This window comes from Martes martes (genome assembly GCF_963455335.1).
Source record: "Martes martes genome assembly, chromosome: 10".
Lineage (NCBI taxonomy): Eukaryota > Metazoa > Chordata > Mammalia > Carnivora > Mustelidae > Martes > Martes martes.
The window spans coordinates 46841273-46862849 of NC_137898.1; the positions used below are offsets into that span (position 1 = coordinate 46841273).

A 21577-nucleotide genomic window follows, 5' to 3' on the forward strand; every position below is an offset into this window, starting at 1 on the left:
ATAGAGTGGACACGGATGCGTCTACTCTCCTCCAAGAGTTCTCAGCTATGGAGGTGTCTCAGGGTTGCTTTGGGTATTTAAATACACAACTTCTGAGCCTTGGTTATCAAGATGGCAGGTAGGGGAGCCCAGGTTCTTCATTTTAAGATGATTACAGGTGATTCAGATGTGCATCCCAGCTGAAGAGCATTGGCAGATCATAGTAAGATTGGCAAACACTTAAAGTGCACAAAGGCCAGGCAGGTAACATCAACTGGGATGGGATGTAATAAGACTGCTTGGTGACTTTAAAGGACAGAAGCATCCTAGACCTTTTCTCAAGGGCAGCCTGTACTTACCTGGACCCAGTTGTCATATGATAAGGTTGACCTGGTGTTGCTAGATGTTCCATTTAATTTTATTGGGAAGAGTTAGAAATCCAGATTTGTTTGTGAAATATCCTATTTTAAAATATTGATAACTCAATTACATGTTGGTAATCCAATTTAAAAAATTGAATTATGCACCAAAACACATCTGCTGGCCAAATCAGGTCTTGAATCTGCCTGTCGAAGTTTCTTGACAATCCTTTAGCCAGACAGTCACTCAGCTTAAGCCAAAATGATGCATTCAACAGGTCTCTTGATCAGTAGCATTACACCATCTCTGTGCTGTGAGGCTCTGTGGGGTTCTGGATAACACCCAGCTTGGCATGAGGTAAAGTGCTCTGAGCAGGGGAGTCAGAAGACCTGTGTCCTGCTAACAACTTGCTAGGTGACATTGGGGAAGAAATTCTTTCCCTAGTCACAGGATTTCTTTTGTTAGGGGAAGGGGAATGATCTCTACCATTCTTTCCAAGTTGTAGGTCATTCTTTTTGTAAAGATTTACATACTTCCCTATTTTATTCTAGCTACTTGAGAAGGAAACTTTCCTGATTAAGATGAAAATTCATCTTTATTTGGCTCGAATGACAACTAGTTCTTTCTTTCCCATATTCTTCTATGTCATCAGTGATTTCCTTTTGTAGAGGTTTCTTTTTGTGTAGGCTTTTGGGGTATTTTCTAAGGGCAAGAAAACATTTTGGAATAGAAGTCTCAGTGGAGTTGAGCCTGTAAGCTTCTTGCTTGCTGCACACTCAACTTTGAATCAAATAATAGTAATAATAAAAAAAGGAATAGAGATGATACAGGGGACACCTTGGAGTAAAAAAAAAACATTTCCTTGATAGGTCAGATAAAATCCTGGAACTGAATCTTTTCTTCCCATGGTTTTATTAAAGTTTAATTCATATACCATAACATTCACTTTAAAAAGTGTATAATTCAATGGTTTTTAGTTTATTTACAGAGTTGTGCAACCATCATCACTATCTAATCTCAGAATATGTTCCTATCTCCAGAAAGAAACCCCATACCCATTATTAGTCACTCAGCATTTTCTCCTCAGTCTTGGAAACCATTAATCTACTTTCTGCCTTTATGGATTTTCTTCCTTGGAACCTTCCATATAAATGGAATTATGTAATATATGCCCTTTTGAATCTGGCTTCTTCCAGTTAGCATGATGGTTTTATTTTTTTTATGCTTTTTAAGATTTTATTTATTTATTTGACAGACGGAGATCACAAGTAGGCAGAGATGCAGGCAGAGAGAGAGAGGGAAGCAGGCTCCCCGCTGAGCAGAGAGCCCGACGCAGGACTCAATCCCAGGACCCTGAGATCATGACCTGAGCCGAAGGCAGAGGCTTTAACCCACTGAGCCACCCAGGTGCCCAGCATGATGGTTTTAATGTTCATCCATGTTGTAGCGGGTATCAGTATCTCATCCTTTTTTATTGCCAAATAAAATTCTGTTGTATGAATATAGCACATTTTGTTTAACCACTCATCAGTTGATGGACAGTTAGGTTCTTTCTACTTTTTGGCTAGTATGAATATGCTGCTATGAACTTGCATATACAAGTTTTTGTATGGGCATATGATTTAATTTATCTTGGATCTGTACTGAGGGGTTATATAGTTAAGTCCATGTTTAGCCTTTTGAGGAAATGTCAGACTGTTTCCCAAAGCAGCAGCACCGTGTTACATTCTTACCGGCAGTGTGTGAGGGTTCTAGTTTCACCACATTCTTGTCAACAATTGTTATTATCTGGCTTTTTTATCATGGTGATCCTAGGGAGTGTGAAGTGGTATCTCATTGTAGTTTTGATGCCGCAGTTGAATCAGTTCCGGATTGTCCTGACCTAGGCTATCCACCCACCTTCCAGCTAATTACTGTGGCTAGTGGAGGTTGATAACCTTAAGAGAATTAGAGTGTACCCTTGCAGCTGGGCGTGGGTGCCATTCATAAACCAGAGGGGAAATTTGGAGGTATTATTTGACAGGAGGGAGAAATGGGTGACTGGGAGGCAACCGACACATATTTCCTATAGGATGGGTTTGCTTGCTTGGTTTCAGGAATTGTCCTATACACAGGGATCGTAGTGGTGCAGAATAGGAAGGAAAGAGAATCTTGGTGAGGACTCAGGCATAGAAGCAGCTCACAAAGAGGGGGGCTGAAATAGATTCTACTGAAAATAGGCTGGTACTTCAGAAGGCAAGGAGCATAAGCAGGACCCTTTGGTCATCTTCTTGGTCCTGAGGATTATGGGAAATTTTAGGGCTAGGCAGACATCGAGAGACATTTGTGGGAAGATTAACTGGCACTTTCTCAGCTCTTCTTTGAGTGTCCTCTTTCCTTTCTCTCTCCTTTTCCTCCTTCTTTTCACACTGATGATAATATCTGTCATCGAGGCCTTTCTGGCTATGACTGCTGTGTAACAAATATTTTGCTCCCCCTCCCGCAAAAAAAATAGGTGTTTAAAACAACCATTTTGTACCTGTTTGACCCTGGGCTGGATCCTGTGCTGGGGGGCTGGGAGGGAAATGCTCTAAAGCACATTACTGAGTCAAATGGCAAAACTGGAATATCAATTTAGATTAGATTAAAATATTCATATCAGTATTAAATTTACTAAAGTTGCTAACTGTACTGTAGTTATATGAGATCATATCCCTATTCCTAGGAAATATACGCTGAAGTACTTAGGGACAAAGGGCCATAATGTCAGTAACTTACCCTTAAATGGTTCAAAAAATTCATTTTTATATATGGATTATATATAAATAATCAGATATATAATCATAAATTTATATATTTATATATATGAAATATATATATATATATATATATATATGAAAGAGAGAAATAGGGGGGTAAAATGTTCACAGTAGTGGAATTTGGGTAAAGGTGGTGTAAGGGTATATTTTATACTTTACACATGGAAGTAATTTCCAAAGGAAAAAGTGAGAGAAGGACATCCAGTTTACTACTTTATGTTGCTCATGATTTTGTGGATCAGGAAAGGCTGGTCTGGGGTCTCTCATACAGGTCTCTCAGAGGCCAGGAGCGACTGCCTTCAGGGAAGGTTCGGCAGTGTTGGGTATCCAAGATGTCTCCCGAGGCTGTTGATGCCGGAGGTCTACTGGAGCTCAGCTGGACCTTTGACTTGCGTGCTTACACGTGGTCTTGCTAGCATGGGAGTCTTGGGGTAGCCAAACTTCCTACTTTGCTTCTCCCAGAGTGAGAATCCCAAGAGAACAGGTGGAAGCTGCATGGCCTCTTCTGACCTAGCCTTGGAAGTTATATAGCATCTTTTCTGCTGTATTCTATCGGTTCCAAGGAAGTCACTAGGTAGTGTCCAAGAACTTGCCCTCATGTTCCAAAACTGCCATAGAAGCTTACTGCATGCCAGGCACTGTTTTATGTGCCTTATAGGTATTAACTCATTTGATTCTTGCTGAAAAACAACAACAACAACAGCAACAAAACAACCCTTACGGTAAGTAGCCTTACTGTCTTTAGGAAAGACAAAACTTGGGGTACAGAGTTTCAGTTCCCAACATTAGTGGAAGAACTAGGATTTGAATCCAGACAGTTTGGCCCCAGAGCCTATGGCCGTATCTACTACCTGATACTACCTCTACATAGAGCTGTGATTCCTGCTACATTTGGTTAAACTGCCATACACATAGATAATCACTTTAAAAAAAAGATTTATTTCTTTATTTGAGAGAGAGAGAGAGAACTAGTGGGAGGGTTAGAGCAAAGAGAAGAGAGAATGGCAAGCTGACTCCCCACTAAGCAGGGAGCCCAAGGTGGGGCTCGATCCCATGACCCTGAGATCAGGGCCTGAGCAGAAACCAAGAGTTGGAGGCTTAACCAATTACACCACCCAGATGCCCCTATAATCCCTTTCGGCTCACAATCACTGGCATGCAAACTTCCCCAATACATTCCAAATCACGTGACATAATTCTTATCTTCTGAGCTCTGACTTTTGCACACGCACTTTCCTTTCTCTGGAATACCTTTCTTCTAATTATTCACCTGTCTCTATTATTTATTCTTCAGATCTTTTAGGAAGCCTTCCTTGACCACTCAACTCTCGGGGGAATGCTTCTGCTATGGGCACACATGCTGCATGGTCCTTAATAGTTACAGTGCTTATCATTATGCCTGATAATTTTGTCGTTGTCCTGGCTGTCTCCCCCACTGGACTATAAGTTCTCTGAGGGCAGGGATGTGGCTTTGTTCAGGAGAGGATCTCTAGCACTGGGTAAGTGCCTGGTATGTACTGTGTCCATAATTACAAACTAACCTCTCACTTATACTCTTCTAGACAATGACCACATATTTCTCACACATAAATGCAGCCACTAGGATGCTCTCCTGACACATATGAAACCTGTCCCATTTACTCTCCTCCATGCACCCTCAATCACTGTGACATTCCCCATGCTCACTCAGTCACTGTCACGTTCCTCCCCCACCCTCCCCGCTGCAACCCATCACACACACAACTACTGTGACACAGTTCTGATCCTCAGTCACTGTCACACACTATTTTTCACACAATCACGGTCACCATCTGTATTCTTAAAACAGGGTATTTACTCTCCTACAAAAACTGAGTTAAGATGACAACAGCTCTATTTTTCACAACGCCTCCACATACTGTATTTTTTCATCCACGGAATCCCTGACAATCCCTGACATTGCACAGTTATGGTCACACTCCGTCTACTGTCTTCCTCCCGCTCCCACTTGACACCCACTCCTCCTACACGCGCACGCGCGCGCGTACACGCGTACACGCGCGCGTACACACACACACACACACACACACACACACACACTCACTGTCAAGGGATCGGAGGGGTCCGGTCACGGGGGTCTGAGTCGCCCTCTGTCAGCGCCTGAATCTCACTCCCACACCTTACACCCTCACAGTCACTCACGCGCTCCCTAAACTCACTCTCACTGTGGAGGGACCCCAGGGGCCGGTCCGCGGGGGTCTGAGCCGCCAGGGGTCAGCGCCGGAGTCTCAGCCCAGGCCAGCGCGGCCCCGCCCCGCCCCGCCCCCTCATGCATATGCAGCACCTCAGCCTCGCAGCCCGGCCCCCAGACGGCCATTTGTAGCGGCGCTGGAGGCAGCGTTCGGCAGGCGCTGCGGAGACGTGTGGAGGAGCGCGCGCCCCCCGGCCGCTGCCGCCCCTGGCCCCTGCGGTCCTCCCGCTCCTCCGCGCCTCGGGCGGGTCCCGGCCAGCCCGGGCGCCGCGCTGCCGCCCGGAGCGGCCCTCCCGGCAGCTCCCGGCGCCCGGGACCCCCGCCCGCCGCTCGCCCGCAGCCCGCCGGCCGCACACGTCTCCGAAGCCGGGCCTAGGGCGGGCGGCGGCTCGGCGTGGCCGGGCGGGCTCGGCGGCGTCCCCATGGCCGCGGCCGGCTGGCGGGACGGCTCCGGCCAGGAGAAGTACCGGCTCGTGGTGGTCGGCGGAGGCGGCGTGGGCAAGTCGGCGCTCACCATCCAGTTCATCCAGGTGCCTGGAGCGGGCCTGCCGGGGGCGCCGGGGCGGCGGCGGGCGGGGGCTCGCGCTACCTGTGGCGGGGCGGCTGCCGCGACCCCGCCCCAGAGGCGCCGCGCGGGCCGGGGGCGAGTGGGGGGGCGGTGGTGCGGGCCGGGCTCTGCCCTCCTGCCCTGCGGCCGTGGCGCCGCGCTCCTGCCTGCCCGGCGCCCTGGTCGGCGTCCGGGGAGTCGGGCTTCTCAGGAATGTGTCCGGGAGGGCGGAGCTGGCAGGGTGGGAAGCGCCGATCCACCTTATCGCTCCGGTCGGGGCCGAGCCTCCTGGGAGGCTGAGCCGCCGCGCGGGGCTTCCTGCCCCGCGGCTGGGTCTCGGCGCGTCGGGTGCGGGACTACAGCCCCTCGCGCTGGGCTTTCAGCCGCCGCGGCAGCCTCCTGCTCTGTCGGTGCGATCGCGGTGGCAACTTGGCCGGGGCTCCGCGTGGTCTGCGGGTTTCTCCGTGCACGCTGAGCCCGAGCTGCCCGCTTCGAGCTGTGTGTTTCTCTTTGTGTGTGTTTGTGCTTTTCTTTTAAGTAATCTCTTAGGTAATATGTCCGGGTGGGAGTGTGTGATAATGCCCGAGGGAAATGGTGGCTTCGAGGAAGTTAAGAATGTTCTCCGATAGGGGTGAGACCATTTCCTAGGAATTCCTGGTGCCTTCCTGCTTCTCGCTTTGCCAAGGTGAAGTTTGGGATGGGCCAGGCTAGGAGATGACCGACCCGGGCGTGCCTTCCGTATCTGTTCCAACTACCCACTCCTCCACTCCCAGCGCTCTCTGGTTGCTAGAGGCGAAAGTCAGAGCTTGTGATAAAGAAGAGGGCGGTGGAATTCTTCATTCTTAGGATTTGCTCTTGTTAAGAGGTTCGAGTGATCTTTTCGGGGATTTTGAAAATGAGAAACCCAGATGTCTCTCTGCTTTTGTCAACCTAAAAGGTGTGGCATATGCTGGGAGAGAACGAAGGTACCCCTTTATAACAGTAACAAAGATATTCTTAATATATCAAGAATACTGTTAAGATGCCTCGGTGAAGAATTGATTTCTGGTTTCCGTTTCATCCGTTATCAGCTGGGATACATGAATGGCTTGTTTCATTTCACTTAACGTTTAGAGTGACATTAAAATACAGAGTAGTGTTAACATAAATGTGACTGTTACTTTTCACGTTGACTAAATGAGCAATAATTGCTGTTAAGATATTTCAAGGGGTTAAAAACTACTGCTAAAACCTTTGTGTCCAGGAAGAGATGTTTATGTAATGAGCATTTACAGTATGCTCATTAAGTGGGTTTAAAAAAAACAACAACACACGGAGTAAGAGGTGAGATTGGTTTAAGTTTAGCAGGCTGCAGAATCAGGGATATTGTCTTGTTGCTATTTCGCTAGGGCCAAGAGAGATTTTAACTGATGGCAAAGCAAAACAGTTTATAGCTTAACCTTTCTTTGGAGACTGTACTTGAGGGGCTGGCAGTGGTGGTGAGGAGTGAGAAAAGAATCCTGGGTTCCAGTATTAGTAAAGTGTCACCTGAAAGGTTAAACTACACATACTTGGGTCCTTTGTGGGGGAGGGACTATCTGTATTTAAATCTGTAAGTTATTTAATTAAGGTATTGGAACCTTTTGTTTTTGGGAAATAGTTTTAGAAACTGCTAAGATAACAGTAATTGCTATTTTAAAAAATGATTCTCTAGAATTCATTTGTTAAAGAAACACCTCCTTTATGAATAGTACTGTCCTAGATGGTATGAAAGAAGTAAATGAGCCGTGTATGGATGAGAAACATACACATATGTATACATGGAGAAAAAGTGAGCTTTGAGTCAACGTAAGTGTTTATCTTGCTCTGTCATTTATTGGTTGTGAGAACACTACCAGAATATTCAGCTACCCTGAATCTCCATTTAATCATCAGCAAAAGGGATGGGATCACACATTGTTTATTATCTTTTGAATTATGGGAATGTCCTTAGCACTGTTGTGTGTCACATAGTGTGTGCTCAGTTAATGATGGCTATTAGTGTAAGTGTCTATGTGTATAATTCTGTATCACATTTAAATGCAAAGGGAATTAAGAATTGGGGAAAAGTCAGTTTGGGAAGAATTGATAACAGTACTGTATAGGCTTGGTGGTAGGGAGAGAGTATGTGAGTATGGGGGAAGTTGTATGCTAGTTGGGAGAGAGAGAAGGCAGGCAGGGAGGGGAGTGGGAGAGGCAGATGAGCTGGAGCCAGTGAAAGGGAGCAGTAGGCTCTAACTCTGAGGGGACTTTTGCAGAGGTAGAAGCCAGTCCACCAGGATGGAGTCTCAACTCTGCCACTTGCTGCATGTATAATCTTAGATAAATTACTTAATCTCTCAGTATCTGAATTTTCCCCATCTGTAATCTGGGGAAATACACAGTACCACATACTCTTGTGGTGAAAATTAAATGAGTTGATCTATGTCAAGGGCTTAAAACAATGCCTACTGTATAAAAATTCTGCAGACATTATTGTTGTTATATTAATCTTATACTATGGAGCTAAAGTGACTATTTATCATCTACACTTAATAGAACCACTATTTATTGTCTGACTCTTGGGAAATTAAAATTCATTCTCCTGTGATTGTCTAGCAGTGGTAATTGGAGAGGAGATGGCAGAAGGATAATAATCTTAACAAGTGGAAGTCAGTTCTTGTTGTAGGAGATCAGGATGACACAAATTGGTTTTATTTGCTTTTTAAGTCTTCTGAAATGACACTTTTTAGTGTTCAGTATATATTTTTCTCTTATATAATCTTGAGCAGAAAAAATACAGTAAATTGGGGAATGGAGAATTGAAAAACGACTTTGTCTTTAGTCTTGACTTTCTTTAACCTTAGATGTACTGGGAGCTATGCATATAAAGAGCTGCAAAATAGGAAATTAAGGCAATAATTGCTTAATTGAGGTGCCTTTTCCTCTTTAAAAATGAATTTAGCAAATTATAAAGTGTCTGTATAAAAATGTAAAATATGTGGAGTTAATGTTTCTATTGTTCATAGTTTTTTGAAAAATGTTTTAAGTTTTGTTGGTAAATAGAATACCTAAATGATGAGTAAATTGTAGTTAAGAAATGATCTTAACATTGTACCAAGTGAAATGGAGAGAGTTTCACATATCTGGATTCTAGGTCTCTCTACTCACGTGATGCTGGGGAATCTCTTAATCTCTCAGTCTTTTCAAGGCTTTAGTTTTATTTTTCTCCATAAAATGTTGAGTTTGGGTGAACAAATCTCTGTGCTTTTGAAATTTTGGGTTCTTATTTAGTTAACTAGCTATGTGTCTTTTCTCAAGTATCTTGGGTTCTCCGAGTCTCCTCTGAAAAGGGAGACTAATAGTATCTTTAGGGTTTTTGGAATAAATACAATAACGTGGCAAATCATTCAGCACAGTGCCATCTACAGAGTAAGTTAATAATAATTGTTACCTGGTTTTATTTGCTGCTATTATTATCTTGTTCTTCCAGAACAAAATTTGTGATTTCTTCATTTTTGCTTGACACATAATCTGGTCTCTTAAGGCTTCAGCACTCCCTACCTCCCACCCCAACCTCAGATTTCCCTCTTGTGTGGTCTTTAGGTGATAAATGTTGATCCCTTTTTGAGTTGGGGAAACTTCTTTTTATCAGTTGCAAGTTGATTTTTGGGAAATTTGGAGTAATTATTGGGGTTTTGGGTTAATGCTTTACCTGCTAACTCTCAGAAGAGAACACACGTGTTTTACAGAATTAGAGGAGTTTCCCAGCTTCTAGGCTTCGTTTAGCATCCTGACTTTATTGAGCAGTGTTTCAGATTTTGAGGTGTGTAGGGGGTAGTTGATTGCTCACGTGTTGAGTTTTAGTCAGTCTTACAACCTGTTAGTCTGGACCTGACTCAGACCTTGCTTTTTACTCAGAGTTTGTCTTTCGCTGAATGCTTTTTCATTGACTTTTCCTGGGGTAGAGATCCTAGAAGAGATTTCAGGACTCATGTATTATGTTATAGTTAACTGATCCACGTGTGAAGGGCGTGAGTTTAGGTTCCGGAATTGATGCTCTACTGCAACATCTTGAAGACTTATTTTAAGTCCCTTAAAATAACTCCTGTCTGTGTATCTGAAACTATAGGCTTATCTTTTTGTGTGCAAATCTCTTGCTTTACATTTTCAGAGTAATTTACAAATGAATTCTTAGTATTGAAAAATAAGGCACCTCTCCTGATGATGGTATTTATTGGAGATTATTTGAGTAATACCAGAAGCGGATCTGCTGATAGCTCCTGCGTATAAGTGGTAGGCACGCAAGGAAGAGGATGACCACTTTTGTTAGAGGAGAGGCAGAGAAATTCTAACCTGAGGTCTCTTAAAACTCATTTTTCTTATTCATTCTAACGTGTGCATCTCTCTTTAATGGGATGGGGAAAGTTGTAGCGGTGTAGTGGGGACGTTTCTGTTGAATAGGTCAAGAATCCTGTTTTTCTCCTTGATATAATACCATTAGAAGGCAAAGTAATGATGACAGGCAGCTGCCTACTGGGATGAGATTTTTAAATCACTTGTGAGGCTGAAATGTGGGTCTTTGCAAACTTTGAAGTGAAAGTAGTTGTTAATTTGGCTAGGAATTAAACTGGTAATTTTAAAACGGGGGACTGGGTGGAAAGAGAGACTTTTTTTTTTCCAAAGATTTTATTTATTTATTTGATAGAGAGAGAGCACAAGCAGGGGCAGTGGCAGAGGGAGAGGGAGAATCAGGCTCCCCACTGAGCTCCCCCCCCCCCAGTCGGGCTCCCTCCCAGGACCTGGGGATCATGACCTGAGGTGAAGGCAGAACTCAGTCAGCTGAGCCACAACTGGTGCCCTGAAGGGAGATTTTTTAAAAAGCAGTGTCGCTTTTTTAATTTTAAAAGTTCCTTTTAATTTTTCCTTTTTTTTTTTTTTTTTTTTTTTAGGCAGGGGGAGGGATTAGAGGGAGAGAGAGAGAATCTCAAGCGGACTCCCTCCTGAGCCTGGAGCCCATCACAGGGCTTGATCTCACAACCCTGAGATCATGACCTAAGCCAAAATTAGTAATTGGACACTTAACCGACTGAGCCACCTAGGAGCCCCTGAAGGTTCCATTTTCAAAGTAATTGATCATAAAATTGAAACAGATTTTCTGATGCTGTACAAAGATTTCTTCCTTCCTTTCTTCCCCTCCCTTCCATTCCCCTCCCTCCCTTCCTTCCTTCCTTCCATCCTTCCTTCCTTCTGAGGAAAAATAGAGGTGTCTTTAGAGTATTCATTCTGTATACCCTCCTTACTGAAAAGCAATAGTGAATAAAACACTTTCACACTGTCAGTAGACATTGTGGAGTTAATAGTGAATCTTCTGGCAAGGCCTTGATCTTGAATTACTTTGGGCAGAGTTGCTGAGTCTGTGTTTGGGATTGAAACTTAGTTTAAAGTAATGTCCTTGGTAGACCTTTGATTTATTTTTACCTTGTAAAGAGAAACAGCTCTCAGGCTTTTATGAAAAAGACAAAGATTTATATACTCACTTATTTTATATGTGGCTCTGAAAGAAACAAAGAAATACAAGTTGTCTAAAATTAGGCTACTGGAGACATAGAACGAGTTCCTTGTCACCTTATAAATTATATTCTGTTTTTAGTGTTTTATAAAAGCAATGTGATTGTTTATTGGCTACATAGCATTAAACTATAGTTTAATTAAAACTATTACAGTCACAGAATTTGTTGTTTGTATATATTAGTAGTTTAATATTGCCCGCCAACTTATCTCATCACCTCATATGGTGATTTTTTTTTCTAGGAGAAAGAGCTTTGTATACAAGTAAGTACATGTTCAGTAGTCAAAGTATGGATATAAAAGTCAAAGTAACATCCAATGTTGCTTTAAAATAAAAAACTTTACTCAGATTTTCCAGATGCGAACATTTTACCATATTCGTTTTATACCTTCCCAATCTATGCTTTTTTTTTTTAAATCATTTGAGTGTAAATTGAAGATAATGACCCCTTATTTTTAAGTCTCTCCATGTATATTTCCTAAATACAAGGTCATTTGCTTACATAAACATAGTGTACAACCCAAATCAGATATTAACATTGATACATTACTAAGCTAACTTGCAGAGCTTTTTCAGATTTTGCCTGTTGTCCCAATAATGCCCTTTATAGCGTAAGAAAATCTCCGATTATGCACTGTATTCCGTTTCCATGTCTTTAATTTGGAACAGTTTTTTAGTCTTTGTGTTTTAGGACATTGACATTTTTGAAGAGTGTAAGTTATTTGTAGAGTTCCCTCAATATGAGTTTGTTTCCTCATGGTTAAATTTGGCTTACGCATTTTGGGGGGGCAGGAATAACACAGAAATAATGAGTTGTTCTTAGTGCACTGTATCAGGAGACATACAACAGATGTAGATTTGACCGTATATGTGTTTACCTTTTGACTTAGTAATCCCAGATCTAGGAATTTACCCTGAAAATACACTTCCACGAGTATGAAAATACACATGTATGAGCTCACAGCGTTGTTTGAAATTTAAAAAATAAACAATTTACAGAATAGGAGAGGAATTGAATAAAATGTGGTACATTTACCCAGTGGAGCATTATGTACCTATTAAAAAAATAAGAAAGTTCTCTATGAACTGATAGAAAGTGCTTTCCAGGATAAATTGTTGAGTGAAAAATAGTGCAAAAGTATCTACAGTATAATGTGCAGTGTAAGAAAGAAGGGTAAATAAGAAAGTATGTATTTTCAGCACTGAGTGGATAAAGCAGAGATTAATGAGATTGGTTAGCCATGGGGAGTGGGTAGGAATGAGGGGGAAGGGGTAGAGAGAATTGGGTTGGTGACCTTTCTGAGGATACTTTCTGACTTTTGGAACCATGTTTAATGTTTCACATACTCAGTCCATAAACAGCAGACACCAGTACAATCAAGTGATGAAGAAAAAGGCCACCCTAAGGTGGAATACAAACAAATAAATGAACTGAACCTAATTTCAGATGAGTAACATAACCACACCAAAGGGGGAAAAAAACCCTAACTTTTGAACTTGGTGTTTGGACTGTGTCCTCAGGGTAAAGACAGACAGTACTTGAAACAAACATTGAACTCAAGTTATTAGGCTGTGTGTGTGTGTGTGTGTGGCAGAGGTATGGGTTTTCAATTCTGAAATGATTTTTTTTTAAGATTTTATTTATTTATTTGACAGAGAGAAAGATCATAAGTAGGCAGAGAGGCAGGCAGAGAGAGAGGGGGGAAGCAGGCTCCCTGCTGAGCAGAGAGCCCAAAAGCGGGGCTCGATCCCAGAACCCGGAGATAATGACCTGAGCCAAAGGCAGAGGCTTAACCCACTGAGCCACCCAGGTGCCCCTGAAATAATTTTCTGTACTAAGATTAAGCAAATAAGTAAATACATTTTGGAAAATGGGAGCCAACTTTCTCACTGTTTGTTCTCACTGTGGAAAGGGGGAAGGTTACCATCAACTCTGATGCTTGTTTGTAATTGAAGATACTGGCATAAATTCATGGTTTAAAAATTATAGATGCAGAACTAGATGCATATGAATACTCATACATTCATCTGTGCATCTTTTTTCCAGCTCTTTCCGCTAAGAGTGTCTAGAAATAGTGACTGGGGGCGCCTGGGTGGCTCAGTGGGTTAAGCCTCTGCCTTTGGCTCACGTCATGATCTCGAGCGCTGCGTTGGGCTCCCTGCTTGGTGGGGAGTCTGCTTCTCCTTCTCTTTCTGCCTGCCTCTCTGCTTACTTGTGATCTCTCTGTCAAATAAATAAATAAAATCTAAAATAAAATCTAAAAAAAAGAAACAGCGACTCCCCATTAGCAGTGAAAATACCTCGTGCCCCATCTTGCTTTCTCAGTACCATTATTTACTAACAGGAACCTTAGAGAAATGACTGATCCCAGGGCTAGGCCAGGGAAAAATAGAAGATGAGCTCGGAGTATCATGTAGAGTCAGAAAGTAGGGAAGTGCTCAAAAACAAAATGATGGTGACATGTTAAAGAGACAGCTAACCCAGAAGGACTCCCATTGGCTAATTCGGGGACAGTATAACAAAATAATTATGGTAATTGGTTACTATCCATAAAATAGGAGTCTGTGAATCCTTAGGGATAAATAAAAAAATGAAGGAGGAAATGAAGTTCTTCCTTAAGAAATCTGGTAAGCTCAGAGGCAATGGTGAATTAAGAAATCACTATTTGGCCATCATAACAATTGATTTGAGTCAGAATCATAAATAGATGTTAGAGCTAGTGGATTTTAGAGTAGCTGGATAGTAATATAGTTTTAAAGTACCTGTCCATGAGATATTATTATCAAGAGAGAATAGTAACCACAGTGGGGAAACCTGGCTTACATCACCTTGACCAAGTGATTGAAACCAACGCTTCTGATGTTGCTTTAGGTAATGATATTAAGCAGTTTGTTTACTCAGTTATGTTAACAAAATCTGGTTTTCTTTTTCAGTATAGCTAGGTGCTGAATGAAATTAAACCCAAAGAAACCAAGTTGAGACAAAAAGGGGACCAACTTTGTTTCTGTTTAAGGAGAAAATTTCTGCCTAATTTTCTAGCCAGGTATCTTTTGAGAGAAAGGTTGAAAAATTTATGTTGGGTGACTACTGATTTTGGCCATGATCTTTAGCATAGTGACCTCCCTTTGCACTAATCTTGTATTCATAAAATTTTTCCCCCTGTGCTCTGTGGTAGATTTGAATCGTAGATTCTCTTGCTCGATCGCTCTCTTTTTTATGACTCAGATTTACCTTAAAATCATTCATAATCTTGGGACACCTGGGTGGCTCAGTTGGTTAATTGTCTGCCTTTCGTTCAGGTCGTGATCTCAGGGTCCTGGGATCCAGTTCTGCATTGGGCTCCTTGCTCAGCAGGGAACCTGCTTTTCCCTTTGCCTGCTGATCCCCTTCCTTGTGTGCTCTCTCTGACAAGTAAATAAAAATCTTTAAAAAATTATTCATAATCTTAAACATATTTAATTAGAAAAAATAGAATAATAGTGTTTTGTTCCCAGTTATGGGAAATGAGGAATTTAGCACTGTTTTGCACCTATCTTTTTCCCAAATTTCGTGTCATTATTTAAAGATATCAATAGTGTGTGTTGCAGTGTTTTTAAAAGATAGTTTCTTTTTTTTGCATTCTAATTTGCTATTATAATAGTAAATAATAATGGTATTAATCCCTTTCTTATGAAGGGTTATTGCTTTTATTTGCCATTTGTATCATTCTAACTGGTTTCAGTGCTTATAATAGACTTTATTAACAGTTAGTTTTTTTTTTTTTAAAGTCTTTATTTATTTTTTTGACAGAGAGAGATCAGAAGTAGGCAGAAAGGCAGGCAGAGAGAGGGGGAAGCAGGCTCCTACTGAGCAGAGAACCCGATGCGGGGCTTGATCCCAGAACCCTGAGATCATGACCTGAGCTGAAGGCAGAGGCTTTAGCCCACTGAGCCATCCAGGCGCCCCATCAACAGATTTATTTTCAGTTGTGATTTAGAGAATACTTTCAAGTGCTTTTTACTGAAATGATACCTAAGATACTTACTTTTACATGATAAGTGATGATTTGGTTGGATGTAAAATTATTGGGCCCCAACATTTTATATTAAAATAATGGAGGCATATCTTTGTTTTCCATGTCTTTACCTTTATTTGGCTGACTAGCCTCAAGTTTCCATTCTGCAGGAATAACTTTTTTTTTACTTGCATACTTGTAACCTTCTTTCATCATTGGAAATGATTATTATGAGAAGAACTTTTTCTCTGTTCACCATTTTTCCCTGGAAAATGATGAAACACTCTGAGGTCTGGGAAGGTTTTCTTTTCCCTTTTTATTCATTTTCTCAGTCATCTTATGAAATACTTACTATTTATGCATTGATTCTCTGAAATCATACCATATTGTGTTAAGTTAATCAGCAAAAAGAATAAGACAGTCTCCATCTAGGAGAATTTGTTAAATTTGCCTTCTGTATCACTTATGAAATTTTCTGGATGTGAAATGTAATTACTGTCTCAAACCAATTTAATGCCCTTGATATCTCAGTCTGATATTAACCAATGGTAATATTCTCTTTTTTTTTTCTTAAGGCTACAAAACTATTTTCTAGAGTTTGTTACTATTTAAGGAAACAACTTTTTCCAGGGGAGGAGTTTGTCCTTGTGTGGTAGAATATGTTTTTAAAAATGTATTAAAAATGTAGCTGTTCTGGTGTTGGTGGTGAAAAACTGGCTGTTTTTCAGAATTGCCTTGGGAGACTTTGATTCTCAATCTTTTTTGATGCTGAAGGGCAGGCAGGTTGATATCAGGGAGTGATAATTTTTGGAGTGTTAGCAGGATTTCAACTGATGTGAAATTCTGTTAAGCCCACTATGACATGCAGTTAATTTTGGGGTTTTCCTGAGCGGTATAGTTTTGGAGAATTAGAGATGGTTAAAAGGGATAGTTTTCAAATTTATTTACCCTTCAGGGCTAAGCTTTCTGCATTGAGCCACTGAAGAGGCTGGGGAGATTGTGAGTGTGTGTGTGTGCGTGCTGTAAAATGAAGATCAAGGCAGAGGTTTTTCTTGCTGTAGGTATAGAAATTGAAATGGCTTAGAAGAAAAAGTATCCTTTCTTTAATGTTAGTGTGTGCTTGTGTGTGTGTGTGTCTAGTCTGAAGTATGCTTATTTTGTATTGTATTGTGTATAGATGTCTCTTTATGATTTCATACCTAAACTTTTTGTTTTTGCTTTTTAAATTAAAAAAAATTTTTCTCTTACTTTTTAAATTTAAATTCAATTAATATGTAATGTATTATTAGTTTTAGAGGTAGAGGTCAGTGATTTCTGTCTTATATAATACCCAGTGCTCATTATGTCATGTGCCCTTCTTTTTTTTATTTTTTTTTTATTTTTTATTTTTATTTTTTTTTTTTAAATTTATTTATTTGTCAGAGAGAGAGACCGAGAGAGAGAGTGAGCACTGGCAGACAGAGGCAGAGGGAGAAGCAGGCTCCCCGCCGAGCAAGGAGCCCGATGTGGGACTCGATCCCAGGACGCTGGGATCATGACCTGAGCCGAAGGCAGCTGCTCAACCAACTGAGCCACCCAGGCGTCCCTGTCATGTGCCCTTCTTAATGTCCAGCACTCAGCTACCCCATCCCCCCCCAGCAACCCTCAGTATTGTGCTTTTTTAAAAAAATGAGATTGATTGCCATCGTTTTTCACAATAGTACTTTAGATAATTTATATGTTATAATGTATATTTTTAATGGTATTGTAAAGAATTTTAGTGAGAGATTTTCCAAAATATTTGCAGTATCCTTAGTGATTTATGGAAAGGCATTATAGGACTGATTTTGCATGGTTTCCTTTGATATGAAATCTTATACTTTTCATTTTTAGATAATTTTAATTTCAATTTGAATATCTCCTTAATGTTTAAAGTAAATATTTGATGAAGGATTGAGTAGATTTTTGTGGATTTCTAGCTTTTTTGGGCTGTGGTCAAAGAACATGACCTGTAAATTCTGTTTTGGGATATTAAGGATTTTTAATGGCCAAACATACCATTAATTTTTGTAAATATTCCAAGAACATGAGAGAACAGTATTCATTTGTAGCTTGTGAGGTGCAAAGTTTTATTCAAATCTATTAAAATGGAATTTATTATATTATTCAAATCTTCTGTATTTTCCCTTTTTTCTTATCTAATGTGTGAAACTCTGAAATACATTTATTATAATATCCCATAAAGACTGCATTTTATTTTTTTCTCATATTTCTTACCTTGCTTTATTTTGATGCTATGTCATTTGTATATAAAATGTTATTATTGAATCTTTCTTTTAAAATTAAATATTAAGGGGCACCTGGGTGGCTCAGCGGGTTAAAGCCTCTGCCTTCGGCTCAGGTCATGATCCCAGGGTCCTGGGATCGAGCCCCGCATTGGGCTCTCTGCTCAGCAGGGAGCCTGCTTCCTCCTCTCTCTCTGCCTGCCTCTCTGCCTACTTGTGATTTCTGTCTGTCAAATAAAAAAAAAATAAAATAAAATCTTTTAAAAAAATTTAAATTAAATATTAAGGGGCGCCTGGGTGGCTCAGTGGGTTAAAGCCTCTGCCTTGGGCTCAGGTCATGATCCCAGGGTCCTGGGATCGAGCCCTGCATCGGGCTCCCTGCCCAACAGGGAGCCTGTTTCCCTCTCTCTCTCTCTGCCTGCCTCTCTGCCTGCTTGTGATCTCTGTCTGTCAAATAAATAAATAAAATCTTTTAAAAAACTAAATATTAAAAATATTGAATTTAATATTTTTAAATATTAAAATTCAGTAGTATCTTGTGTGGCCTTTAACCTTGATTTTGATTCTGTGAAATTATGTTGCCATTTCTGCTTTTCTGTTTGTATGCATTTACTTTATTTATATTTTACATTTCTTTTTTGATCATTTTCTGGTAAGCTTTTGAGAACAGTACTTAATGTGATCTTTAAAAGTCAGATTTGAGAGTCTTTGTCTTTTAGTAGGGAATTCAACCCATTTACATTTATTGTATAATTTGATTATGTATTTATGAAATAATCTAGATAAATTTGTTTTTATCCTTTTTGTATTTTTTCTTAAAATTTTTTATGTAGGCTTAGTTAAATTTGTTTTTATTCTTTTATTTCCCCTGCATTGAGAATATAAATGTAGAGATTATTTTAAAAGTAGAGGTTGTTTCTGTGAAACTTACTCCTTGTGGTTGTTTTTGTCATAGTCGTATGCAGTCTGTGAAATTAAACACCACAGCTGCCATGTTTTTATTTTTTAAAAGGATTTCCTAGACCTGGAAAAATTCATGCTGCCTACTTGAGAAAAGACAGCTTGAGGTAGTGCAGAGACTCCTTTTTGTGAGTCAAGATTTATTTAGATCTTGGTTTAGCCACTATATGACTATGGCTTTGGACAAGTTAACCATTCTGTGTCTGATTCACTTATGCATCATTGTTTTCAACCCTGTAAACACTAGAATGTTTAAAATAAGTATTTTATTTTTTTAAAGATTTTATTTATTATTTATTTGACAGACAGAGATCACAAGTAGGCAGAGAAGCAGGCAGAGAGAGAGGAGGAAGCAGGCTCCCTGCTGAGCAGAGAGCCGGATGCGGGGCTCCATCCCAGGACCATGGGATCATGACCTGAGCCCAAGGCAGAGGCTTTAACCCACTGAGCCACCCAGGCGCCCCTAAAATAAGTATTTTAGTAGAGGATTTTATTTATTTATTTATTTTTAATTTAGAGATTTTATTTTTTTGAGAGAGAGACTAAGCGAGTGAGCGTGAGAGAACACACAAACTTGGAGAAAAGCAGAGGGAGAAGCAGAGTCCCTGCTGAGCAGGGAGCCTGACTCAAGGCTCAATCCCAGGGCCCAGAAATCGTGACCTGAGCCGAAAGCAGATGCATAATGACTGAGCCACACACCCCAGTAGAGTATTTTATAGATTTGGAGTATTTTGCCTGAACGTTTGCCGCTTAGTTGTATTTGTTTGTACATTTTATATTTTGAGAGTCACAGACCAGGAATACTTTTGTTACATAGAAGTAATCATATAGCAAAATATTAGTTAATATTTATTGTTAGTATTAGGTCTTAAGATATAGTAAATAGTTGGGGGAAAAAGGGGTCTTAAGAAAGATGAGTTGTATCTATTATGGTTACATAGTCGCTAATTACTGAAGAGGACAAAGTACTGAACTATTTTTCATTTTGGATTTCAGAGTTTCTCTGTAGTTAAAAGATTATATGTAGCCTGTGTACATTTTAATTGAATCTTGAGTTTTAGAAATTTTAGTAGTTGATCCATAGCATTCAGTTTTATTGAAAATAGTCTTTGGAGAAGATAGTCCTATTTTAATTTCTTTGCGGAAATTCTGACTCAGGAAATGTAAAACAGCCTGAGAGTAAGGTCTTAAGATTTATTACTTTTGTCTTATTTCCTGGTGGGTTTTCTTTTAATGCCTTGTTTTTGGTTAAATGATGACATGTGGTTGAGATTACAACAGTCAGCAATTTGTTAGCTAAAAGGAAAAGAATAGTAAGCAAGTAGTTGAGTCAAACTGCAAAAGAAATTTTGTGATAGATACAACATTTTAGAAGTCTTGTAGAAACGATACATGACCAGGAAATTTGTAATTTTTGTCCCTTTTGTCTTTGAAATTAAGGTGTGTCAGTAATGTAGGGAAATTCTTCTTATGTGTGTGTATGCATGTGTGCAAGCATACACAGATGTGTATCTTACTCACTGAGAAAAGAGTGAGTTTAAGTTTAGAGAAGGGTTCATGGGTTTTTGGAATGAAAAAATGGAGATGAAATATAGAACAATGGACTAGATCTGTGATAATATAATGACTTACAGATGCTTAAATGAATGGTTATAGTAGCTTAATTGAGTACTACATGAATTTATTGTTTTCATATACTGGCATAGAATTTCCCTGCCAAACTTGTTTTGAATTAGCTGCTTTTAATTATCAAATAACTTAATCTTAACAGTTTCTGTAATTGCTGCAGTGTTATATGGCCAAACACATCATTTGGTTGAAACTTAAGAATGGAGTAGAAATTGGTGAGATTACATATCAGTAATACAAATTTCATCAAACGTTGGGTCTTGGGATTATTTTCTTACCATTATAAAGTCTGATAGGTCCTGCGATCATAATTTTAGCAGGTGTTAAAATAGTATGGAAAATTTTGTTATAATGTTAGATTGTGAGGCTCAGTTTTTAATTTTACATTTAAAGACACTGATGTTTTGTATATTTTTTCTTCTTCTTAGTTGCAAATTATGTATTTACTTAGATTTCTGTGTAGCAGTTTCAGGAAGGAGCCATTGGCTGAGCTGATTAGTCAAATGAAGTTGTCTGACATGGGTTACTTTAGTTTGTGGTTTAAGATGAACAGTGCATGGTGCACAGCTGTCGCTCCAACAGCTTTGTTCCAGCTGTCTTACTGGCCTGTCACAAAATACCCCACATTCCTTTTTTTTTTTTTTAAATGGAACCCCTTGTAATATTCTATACTTTATTGCTTAAACTGGATCCTACTAATTACTTTAAGGACTTACTCACTTTTATGCCTGTCCATAGCTGTTTATTTAGAATGGTGCTAAAATGGATTATGAATAATAGATTTAACCCTTGTCATATTCATAATTTTTTGCTAAAGTTGCACTTGTGAAATATTTGTACGTAGTTATTTGTAAGTAGTTAACATTGAAAAAAGTACCAAACTTAAATAATGTCCTCAAATACATATTTGGTATTTAAATAATGAAACTGCTCTCATTTCTTATTTTAACCTTGAGTTTATATTAATAAGTTTCAGCAGAATTGTAAGGTGAAAAACCATAATATGGTTTATAAAACTTGTATAGTACTTACATAGGTAGAGTTTAGTTTGTGGGTTTTTTTAAACAATTTTATTTTTACCTAATCTCTACATCAACATGGGGTTCAAACTTAAAACCCTGAGAACAACAGTTGCGTGCTCTTCCGACTGAGCCAGCCAGGTGCCCCTAGTTTGTGTTTTTGATAAAGTGGTTGGACTTGATTCAATTCATTTTACTATCTTATACAGTAACCAAATTATAATATG

General features: G+C 39.9%; 1 protein-coding gene across 1 annotated transcript in view; it reads left to right on the forward strand.

Annotated features, from left to right (window-relative positions):
* Positions 1–5521: 5521 nt before the first annotated feature.
* Positions 5522–21577, forward strand: part of RRAS2 (RAS related 2) — a 72014-nt gene continuing 55958 nt past the window's right edge. The window contains exon 1 of the mRNA XM_080815290.1: positions 5522–5897. Coding sequence (XP_080671416.1) covers positions 5790–5897 — 108 coding nt within the window. The 5' untranslated portion in view covers positions 5522–5789. The remainder of the gene's footprint in view (positions 5898–21577) is intronic.